The following is a 10,984-nucleotide window of genomic DNA, read 5'->3' as shown; positions in this document are numbered from 1 at the left end:
CTCGTCGCCCACCCAGGGACGCCAAAAGCTGTTGCCGGCACCCAGTGCCGAGAGGCTGAACAACAGCTTGAGTGGTTCATTACCCAGTGTGCGACACCCAATAATCACAACGGGGTGGAGAAGCAGAAAAGTTTATTTGCAGCTGCAAAAAGGTACAGGGAGAATAAAATCTCAAATCCTGCACAACAGAGCAGGAAGTTACACAGGCTTTTATACATCCTTTTTCTCAGCATACTTATCCAATAGCAAACTGCCCCAAGTATCCATATAGCCAGCCAATCCAGTTCCCAGCTAGTTCCCTGATTCTCTGTATCATTTGTTAAACTATACATAAAGCTGCTTTATTCAGCATTGTTCTTTCATATCTCCCCTGTTTGGCCTTGCTTAGTTTCAGGCAGTCTGACTCTGCAACATACTGTTGCAGATTCTCAGCATAACTGCTGTGTGTGCCTCCAGGCGGGGGGGCCAAGGACACTTGGGCCTAGCACGCAGAGCTGCTGCGAGTGCCTCCAGGCAGGAGGGGGGGGGCCAAGGACACCGGGGCCTAGTGCGAGGGGGCTTCATCGACACTCGTGGTCTTCCATCCCCTCGAGTTACCTAGTGGCCATGCCCCAGTGTCCCCAACAAGGCCAAGCCAATACAGTATCAGATGCAGCCACTCCTCCCCGTACCTCCCTTCCAAAGCTCTATTTGTGTCTAAGATGGGTCAGGTTGTGAAACATTTATTCTGACGCTGAACAGTTACACAAGTGTTCCTAGTGAGACTACTCACATGAGGAACTGCTCACCTGTGGGAGCCAGAAGTTCACAATCTGGCACAGAGCTCTCAATACACCCCCTTAAACTGTATTTTTTATTTACTTTTATTTACTTCTTTTGATTTATATAAACATTCCATGAATTGGGGCCCTTAGTCTGTATTCTAGGCTCATCTTGACATGTTGTAAAAAATTGAATGATTAAAAGCAGATTACTGCCGTTAACACACACACACACATATCCCTTCCATCAATAAATAACATAATCACCCACCAGTCAAAATTATAGTTAAGATCTTTATAGGCTTCCATTTGAGCAATCCCAACCCTTCACAGCTAGAGAAACAAATGGATCTTCCTAGGTCTGGACCCAGTATTAAGAACTGTGCAGGTACACACATAAGCCTAGGGAGTTTTCAATGCAGTGGAGGGGTCTTAGAACCTGCACATGAATTACCAGGTAGACCAAGTGGAAGAGAGAGTTTTCTTTTTGTTATTTAAAAAGACGTAATTGTATTTATCGTTCTTCTGTATTAGGCCCCAAGCCTGCAAACAGCTAAACAAGTTTAATATTATGCCTGGGAATAGGCCCAGTTACTTCAATGGAATTTCTCAGATATATATAATTATGTGCATAACTGTTTGCAGGATTGGGGCCATGTTCAGTAAACTGCCTTGGTCTAGTAGAGGTTAGAGCACAGGACTGGGATTTAGGATTTCTTTTCTGTCACTAAAAGAAAAGGAGTACTTGTGGCACCTTAGAGACTAACCAATTTATTAGAGCATAAGCTTTCGTGAGCTACAGCTCACTTCATCAGATGCATCTGATGAAGTGAGCTGTAGCTCACGAAAGCTTATGCTCTAATAAATTGGTTAGTCTCTAAGGTGCCACAAGTACTCCTTTTCTTTTTGCGAATACAGACTAACACGGCTGTTACTCTGAAACCTGTCGTTTTCTGTCACTGACTCAGTGTGTGACTTTGAGCAAGACCCCTAGCCTCTCTGTATCTCAGTTTCCCCATGCCTCATGGGCCTGATGCCCTGAACCTGGTGGGGCTGAAGCCCCATGTGCTGTGCCCCATGTGGGGCTGAAGTCCAAACCCCGCACCCTGCAGGACTGAAGGCCCAAGCTGCACAGGACTGAAGTCCTGAGCACCAAGGGGGTAAAGCCCCAAACATAAGGTACAGAATTACAATTTTCCTTAGTGGGGGGGAGTCCAAAGTGGGTCACCAGCACAAAAAGGTTGAGAAAAACTGCATTAGAGAGATATCCACCCTTCCGTACAGCTGAAACCAGCAGCAGGCAAGCCACCACACAAACTCAAGTCTGGCGAGAGAGGCAAGGCTTAAGGTTTAACCCTTTTTGCATACATTAGTTAATAAGGAAACATTGCAGAGTAGCCCATTTGTATAAATTTTCTCATATCACAACTCAGAGATGCTGAAATAACAGCTGATGGGCAAATTGCTTCACATTTGAAAACCATTCATCTGTTTGCAACTATGGAATTGCTAAAATAGTGCCCAGAAGCTTGGTTCATTATCTCTTTAACATCCAAGACTGAGTGAAGGAAAACTCCTCCTACAGGGTGGGGGCCCTATAAGGAAGGCAGTTTGCAGCTTACAAAAACTACAGTCACTTACTGCTTTAGCTATTACTGTTTCTGTTCTACTGGAAGGATAGAGCTGCCTGACTCCTCCTTGTGTTTGAAAGCAATACTGTAAACATGACTCGGGAGTTTGTGCAGAGCAAAATCAAACCTGATAAAGTGGCTGTTTTTATAAAGCCAACCTGTCCTTACTGCCGTAATGCAATTAAACTACTCAACAAATATTCCTTCAAGAAAGGCCACCTAGAATTCATTGACATCACCACCCAAGATGATATGGATGGCATTCAGGATTATTTCCAGCAGACAACAGGGGCAAGAACAGTAAGTTTTTCAATTATTCATATTTGATAGTTGCTTAATCGTGGTCACAGTTTTCTGATCTTTGCACTGTGCAACAGTGTGCTAGGTGCTCTGCTGGCAGAGGGCAGGTCCCTCCCTTGAGGAATTTGCAGTCTAGCTAGGTGGAATAGAAGGGAAAATAAAATACAGCCCAAGGCTTTTTTTCTCCCAAGCCTGTTTAATTGGTTTTTAATGTTCTTTGTGGTGTCTTTTGTTTTTTCTCTTGTAAAATGGCTTCCTATGTTCAGAGTAACTGCAGTATTTCTGTCTTGTGTGCTGTAGTATTTTAGATCTCTTTGGTTCACTATGCTCGTCTCTGTGGGTCTTGCTCTGTTCCAGAGCTATTGTGTAACTAGTTTAATTAAGAAGTGTGATACATTTTATAGAAACCTTTCAGCTTCCCTACTGGCTTTCTATGTATTTGGAAGGTGCTCATTGTTATGTCTATGGCATCATAGATACAATTAACCTGATTGATCCAAACAGCCAAAAGTTGTGATCCCTTGGATTGTTTCTGTTGGGAGGACACATGGATGATGGTTTCAGAGTAACAGCCGTGTTAGTCTGTATTTGCAAAAAGAAAAGGAGTACTTGTGGCACCTTAGAGGCTAACCAATTTATTTGAGCATGAGCTTTCGTGAGCTACAGCTCACTTCATCGGATGCATACCGTGGAAACTGCAGCAGACATTATATACACACAGAGATCATGAAACAATACCTCCTCCCACCCCACTGTCCTGCTGGTAATAGCTTATCTAAAGTGATCATCAAGTTGGGCCATTTCCAGCACAAATCCAGGTTTTCTCACCCTCCGCCCCCCCCACACACACAAACTCACTCTCCTGCTGGTGATAGCCCATCCAAAGTGACAACTCTCTACACAATGTGCATGATAATCAAGGTGGGCCATTTCCTGCACAAATCCAGGTTCTCTCACCCCCTCACCTCCCTCCAAAAACCACACACACACACTCACTCTCCTGCTGGTAATAGCTCATCCAAAGTGACCACTCTCCCTACAATGTACATGGTAATCAAGGTGGGCCATGTCCAGCAGAAATCCAGGCTTTCTCACCCCCCCCCCCTTTTTTTTTCTGGACACACACACACACACACACAAACTCACTCTCCTGCTGGCAATAGCTCATCCAAACTGACCGCTCTCCAAGTTTAAATCCAAGTTTAACCAGAACGTCTGGGGGGGGGGGGGTAGGAAAAAACAAGGGGAAATAGGCTACCTTGCATAATGACTTAACCACTCCCAGTCTCTATTTAAGCCTAAATTAATAGTATCCAATTTGCAAATGAATTCCAATTCAGCAGTTTCTCGCTGGAGTCTGGATTTGAAGTTTTTTTGTTTTAAGCGACCTTCATGTCTGTTTCAGAGGAACAGCCGTGTTAGTCTGTATTCGCAAAAAGAAAAGGAGGACTTGTGGCACCTTAGAGACTAACCAATTTATTTGAGCATGAGCTTTCGTGAGCTACAGCTCACTTCATCAGATGTTCCACGGTAAACATCTGATGAAGTGAGCTGTAGCTCACGAAAGCTCATGCTCAAATAAATTGGTTAGTCTCTAAGGTGCCACAAGTCCTCCTTTTCTTCATGTCTGTGATTGCGTGACCAGAGAGATTGAAGTGTTCTCCGACTGGTTTATGAATGTTATAATTCTTGACATCTGATTTGTGTCCATTTATTCTTTTACGTAGAGACTGTCCAGTTTGACCAATGTAAATGGCAGAGGGGCATTGCTGGCACATGATGGCATATATCACATTGGTGGATGTGCAGGTGAACGAGCCTCTGACAGTGTGGCTGATGTTATTAGGCCCTGTGATGGTGTCCCCTGAATAGATATGTGGGCGCAGTTGGCAACGGGCTTTGTTGCAAGGATAAGTTCCTGAGTTAGTGGTTCTGTTGTGTGGTATGTGGTTGTTGGTGAGTATTTGCTTCAGGTTGCGGGGCTGTCTGTAGGCAAGGACTGGCCTATCTCCCAAGATTTGTGAGAGTGTTGGGTCATCCTTCAGGATAGGTTATGGATGATGGAATCAGCTATTTGTTCAATGCAATCCCTGTTTATTTACAAAGACTTTGTTTCCCTGAACACACCCAGATATGGTTATCTACTGCTAGCTCCAAATCTATTTCAGCCAGTACTGGGTCAACAAGTTCTGTTGGCTTTTTCTCTGGGCCATGCTGTCTGTGCTTCTGTGGCTGTGTTTTGTGTCTGGCTTTCCTTGCTGCCTTCTGTCAGCTTTTCCGGTCTTTCTGCTATTTCTGTCAGACACCCAGATGAACACAGCTCCGATCCAGTCAATGCTCTGGCCCCTGCATTTGCTGTACAATTCATCAGGGATACCCTTTGACCCTTACAGTTCAGCTTCTACTCTGAAACCTACTCAAACCTTGCTAAGTGCATGTGTTTGGGGTGGTGGTCCTGTTGTGTCAGCTATCTGGTAATATAAATGAGCTTAACGGCTTCTTATAACTATCCTAAATGGAAGATGGTGGATACGCTCCCCCAGTTTCACAGCAGGCTCGGCACAATCCATAATAAGCCTAATATTAACTCACTCTGAACACACTGTTCTTGCCCTGTCACTTGCACTGTAAGAGTGGCATGGAATCTTAATGTACATAGACACTATGGTGATAAGCACCATGGAAAACCTGTGCACAAGAGAACCTTTCACAACACAAGCAAAGTGAAAGTATGGTCTAGTAGTTTGAGCATAGGACTAGAAGTCTTGGGCTTTAGACTCAGCTCTGCCACTCTTTCTATATATATATATATATATATATATATATATATAGCTTTAGACAGAGCGGTTATCTGAATTGCCCCACTTTATGTAGCAGTAAAGTAGCTATACTATTATCTACTTCAAAATGCCCTCATTGTGAGTCATAATACTTGTGAAGCAATTAGTATTCCCCTGGTGGAAGGTTTTCCCAACTACTTATGAAGCAACTTCCTCATTTGCAGCACAGAGGACACACATTGTTATGCAAGGTTTCAGAGTAGCAGCCGTGTTAGTCTGTATTCGCAAAAAGAAAAGGAGTACGTGTGGCACCTTAGAGACTAACCAATTTATTTGAGCATAAGCTTTCGTTAGCTACAGCTCACTTCATCGGATGCATAAAGTGCATCCGATAAAGTGAGCTGTACTCACGAAAGCTTATGCTCAAATAAATTGGTTAGTCTCTAAGGTGCCACAAGTACTCCTTTTCTTATTGTTATGCAAGTCTCACTTGTGACCCTTCAGTTTTATATTTCACAAAGTTGCACAAGGATTGGAAAACAGATTTCCTCCCAGATAACAACTTGCATAGTAGCAGGCCAGCCTGTTCTAGTAAGTTAAAAATAATTTGACTCAGGCTTTACACAGGAAATGTAGTTTTGTTTTGAACACAAAATAGATTTTGGTGTCAAAATCACTTGGACAGGCATAGAGATTTGCCTTTGAGTTGTCAATCTGCAGATATCTCATAGGGATGGGCAAGTAGAGTCAATGATGACACACTTCTCCCCAACCCTGACTATTTTTTGTAGTCCTAAAACCAAACCTCTTGAGGTTTGGCAAAGGTCCAGTTAAGAGCTTCGGGCTAGATTAACAAAGGCAAGTTAGGTGTTGCAACACCTACATCCTAGGATTCCTGTCGCTCAGTGGAATTTACAACCCCAAGTTCGTGTCCCAGGCATTCCATACAATACATGGGAAGAGTTAGGTGCCTAAGGAAAGGATTCTGATAAGAAGCCAGCCTAGGTGCCTGGACTGACCAGCCAGAGGGAGATGCTTCCGGGGGCGGGGGCCATGGATTTTCAGCTGTGAACCCTCTCCTGGAGTGAGGTGCCTAACTAGGTCAGATCTTTCTCACAAGATAACAGAGCAGAATAGCCAATAGCCTCAGTTCCACCCCTTTCCTCTGAATTTCACTCCTGACTAACTTAGATGGCCCCTGCTCAACTTGCTGTGCCTACCTCTCTCCATATATAATGACAGGTTTCAGAGTAGCAGCCGTGTTAGTCTGTATCCACAAAAAGAACAGGAGTACTTGTGGCACCTTAGAGACTAACAAATTTATTAGAGCATAAGCTTTTGTGAGCTACAGCTCATCCGATGAAGTGAGCTGTAGCTCACAAAAGCTTATGCTCTATAAATTTGTTAGTCTCTAAGGTGCCACAAGTACTCCTGTTCTCGCCATAAAACTGATGGTACCTAATGCAGGGTTGTGAATTCCACTGGGTGGCAGAGCATCTAGGGATTAGGCTTTGTAACATGTAAGTAACATTGTGAATCTGGGCCCTAATGTCTTCAGAGATCCTGCTGTACAGCTTGTTTTTCCTCGCCACTGACTAACAAATGTAATTTGTGTGCACGTCTAGGTCCCCCGTGTGTATATTGGAGAAGTCTGCATTGGTGGATATTCTGATCTGGTTGCTTTAGAAGAGCAAGGAAAACTCTCTCAAAAGCTAACGCAAATTGGTGCTCTATAGTAACATGAAGGTAAGTGAGGGGGAACATACTCGAACCACCAGGAACCAGTTCCTGTATCAGAGAAGAAATTTGAATGTCATCAGGTAGATCAATGCTACTTCTGACTCAGCTGTAACTGGTACTGTGCTTACTGCACCTTTCCAGGGAAACAAAATCAGGACACCGTCAGTTTCACTCTGTAACACAAATGCAAATGTCCTGCTGGTTGTTTTGTGAAAGGTTAGTGGAGGATAATACAAAGTCCGCTCTGCTTGCAGGGATAAGGAGGATGCAGAACCACACAAGGATATGTTATTGGTAGCTCTTATTTCAGATCCAGGTGAATACATGATGTCACCACTTTTGCCCATATCCAAATATATTTCAAGAAGATTCATTCCTGCAGAATGGTGAAGCATTGTGTTTCTCAGGTTAAAAACAGAAGCATTCTTGTGGTGGTTGGGGTTTTGTTTTAATGCTTATGCCTGACTCAGTATCATAATGGTGAGTGCTGTGATGCAGTTGACCAGCGTTTGATTCCCAGGTCCGCTCATGGTTTCTTTCTACTTGCAACAGCTTGCCTACCAGTTGACTACCCTACCGGAGAGAATGTTACACTTGCCCAAGTGTTTGACTGTTACCCTTTCCTAGCTGGTCTGTGTAGGATATAGGTTGCTGAAACCTACTGCAGCTAATAGACTCTTTACATCACAGGGCAGAAGCTCCTTTAGGAGTAGAGAGAGATGTAGCCTGACTGACAACCATGGAGAAGATGGGGCCATGGTATCATCATGTGTGCTCTAAGAGATCCATTGCAAGTTCCCACAGTCTGTTAATTTACCATATTTGTTACCTGATGGCACTACTTTTTAAAATGATACTGTCTTGTATTCCCAGTGCCTTGGAACCCTAGTCATGGGCCAGGATCCCATTGTGCTAGGGCTGTACAAACAGAACCAAAAGACAGTGTTGTGTAGTAATACAAGTGTGGCGGTCACCATTTTGATTGATACGCGGAGGGAATTGGAACCAGGGACCTACAGAGCTATAAGCACGAGCTGATACAACTTAAGTTAAATAGTCAAGGCTGTCTAGCTGGGGCTGTAACAGACTTGTATCCTCCATGGATTGAGTAGAGAGGGGGACCTGCAACACGCTCACCAGTGGTCTTTGGATATTGTATAGCCAGGGATGGATTAAATCTACAAGGGATTCATATTGGTCTCATATCAGAAACTAGAGGCAGAAGGTTGTGGAAATGAATCGGGCAGCATTGCTTAGTTAGCTGGAAGGATGTCTGTCATAATACCAGAAAAACTACATGGGAGTATTAAGTCAGTGGAAAGCTTTGTGATCCTGTGGACAGGGTACTAGAGTGGGACTTGGTAAACCTGGGTTCTAGTCCTGGCTGGACCAGGAATCTGCTGAATGACCTTAGCCAAGTCACTTCACCTCTTTGTGCCTCCATTTCCCCATCTATAGAATGGACACAACACTTACCACCTCTATAAAGTGCTTCATCACCTATGGATGAAAAGGCCTTTAAGAGATGGCTATTTATCTTGGGGCTCTAACATGTATGGGCAGGGATTGATCTTCATTTTAGTCTAATCCTGGGGGAGCGGGGGAGTATTAGGAAAGGCCACTTAACTTGCCACACTTGACTGGGGGGTAGGAAGATAAAGGTGGGTAAAGCATTGATGGGTTTTATAGAAACTCAGCATAATCTCAAACCTATGAAAATGTGAGGTAGCCACCCTAGTGCAGAACTTCCTATATATCTAGATTTACAAAGCACCAGATCTGCTGCTGCTGAAACAAGAACCACCACCACCCCCCCAAGGGTTGCAGACTGGAGAAAGCACTAGGCTAGCCGGTGCAGCACAACGTAGTCACGGTGACTGTTGCTAGGAGAGCATGAGCTGTGTGTTATCTATCACTTTTTAAAAGGGATGGGACAGAGCGCTGGGAATCCACCTTATTAGAACTGAAATCCCAGTACTGTACTGGCATCACTAGCATTGGCATAGTGACTTGAGTCACTGGGAGTGCTGCTACGCAAATATAAGTAATGCAAATATTTAAACTTGATCTGTTTTCTCTTCCCACTAACTAAACTACTCATTAAACTCAGTCTTTCTTTGTCTTTAGTGCTTCATGGAGCTCAGTGGATGGCATCTCGGCCAGCAGATAAATAGAAATAACACTCCTTACTTTACTGTAAACTTAATGTTCATGCAATACCCTGCTTACTGCCCAAATACTGGTAACTTAGATGCAGCGCCTCTAAATAACCCTCTGCTAAGCTTTCCTGCTTTCTTGAAATTTCGTATGTGCTTGCCACATTACAACACTCTCTGCCCTCTGATAGGAAAGCAATTATCTTGCCCTGAACTAGGGCTGGCCAAAAAAACAAGTATTCCACTTAATGAAAAATGTTGAAGTTTTGACACTTTTGATTTTTATATCTCCAACAAAAAAAGGGGGGAGGTGGGGCGGGGGGGGGGAGGAGAAGGAGAGACCATCCCAGAATAGCCAATAGCCCAGGGATGTGGGAGAACCAGATTCAAGTCCCTGCTCAGAATTAGGCAGGACTTGAATCTGGTTTTCCCACTTTCCAAGTAAGCTCCCTAATAACCAATGGGCTATTGGTTATTCTGGTCTCTTTTCTTTTGACCAGAAATTTCATCATAGAACTGAGGCATGTCTTGTCAAAACTGATACATTTCCATGAAAAGTTTTGGTTTCAACAAATCAGCCTCTTCTGACAAGCTGTTCATGAAAATTCCTGACAAGCTGCACTCTGGACTATGTCAGCCAATCATATCCTCAATCTGCCTGAACTCTTCATTCTGAAAAATCCCTACTGGTTTTTTTCCTTAACGATTTGAACAATAGATCTCTTAGTCAAAGACGGCTACACTTCCATGGAGTATCCTGCAGTACTTATGTCACTAATGTAACTAGACTTCTTAAATCAAATCTAAGAGCTCTTCTAGGCATGTATTCTTTTGGTAAACTGGCCTCTTCCAAAAATAACCTGTAATCTCTACTTATATCATTTCTAATTTCAGGCCAAAAATGACTGGAATTTGTGACTGCATCACCTGCCACCGGAGCCTTAACAGTGACTTTCCTGTTGCCATCTGATTTCCTTCTAAATCTACAAGAGATGTGGATATTGGGCACCTGTTCTTTTGGTGATGGTAATAGTGGTGCAATATGTTATATCCCTTCATCCTGTCTAGCCCTGGGAACAAACCCAGAAAATGGTTGGACTTTGCCTAAAGGAATAAAATGTTTGCACTTATGAGGTGTGTTTACCGTTTACCAATACAAACATTCTTTGTACTGCTCAAGCCTTATTATACTCCTGCTGTCTCCCTTCTGTGCACATTTCTCTCTCGGCCCCTCCCCCACCCTTCAGGATAGTTATCCAGCAACTCAACTCTTCCTTAGTAGTGTAGAGAACTTTAGCTGTTTTCCACTTTGACCATGTATTAAGCTGAAGCCATATAGGGGGAAGTGTAGGATGTTGATGCTTAGGGCCAAATGGGATCCTGGAACCCTGTTTGAAAGTAGCTGCTGGAGTCAGTGCATACTGACCCCAGCCATCTGCCAAGCATATGACCCTCTGGTAACCCTGACAAGTCTCTTAACAAGGGTTGAGAAAACAATATTCTCTGCTGTGCTGCCCTTATTACAACATACAGCTACAGGCAGATACTTGCAGCTCAGCTAGTTCAGAATGGGTGCAGCTGGATAGGAAAGGAATGCTACATGAGGAAGTGTAATT

The 10,984-nt window shown here is 43.7% G+C and overlaps 1 protein-coding gene across 1 annotated transcript; it reads left to right on the top strand.

Annotated features, from left to right (window-relative positions):
- Nucleotides 1–2,337: 2,337 nt before the first annotated feature.
- On the top strand, nucleotides 2,338–10,498 carry GLRX (glutaredoxin). Its single transcript, XM_073344546.1, has 3 exons — nucleotides 2,338–2,692; nucleotides 7,098–7,218; nucleotides 10,263–10,498. The coding sequence occupies exons 1-2, from the start codon at nucleotides 2,486–2,488 to the stop codon at nucleotides 7,206–7,208; spliced, it is 318 nt and encodes a 105-aa protein (XP_073200647.1). The 5' UTR covers nucleotides 2,338–2,485; the 3' UTR covers nucleotides 7,209–7,218; nucleotides 10,263–10,498.
- Nucleotides 10,499–10,984: the final 486 nt, after the last annotated feature.

Source organism: Lepidochelys kempii, chromosome 5 (genome assembly GCF_965140265.1).
Source record: "Lepidochelys kempii isolate rLepKem1 chromosome 5, rLepKem1.hap2, whole genome shotgun sequence".
Lineage (NCBI taxonomy): Eukaryota > Metazoa > Chordata > Testudines > Cheloniidae > Lepidochelys > Lepidochelys kempii.
This window is presented reverse-complemented; position numbering and strand designations above follow the sequence as displayed.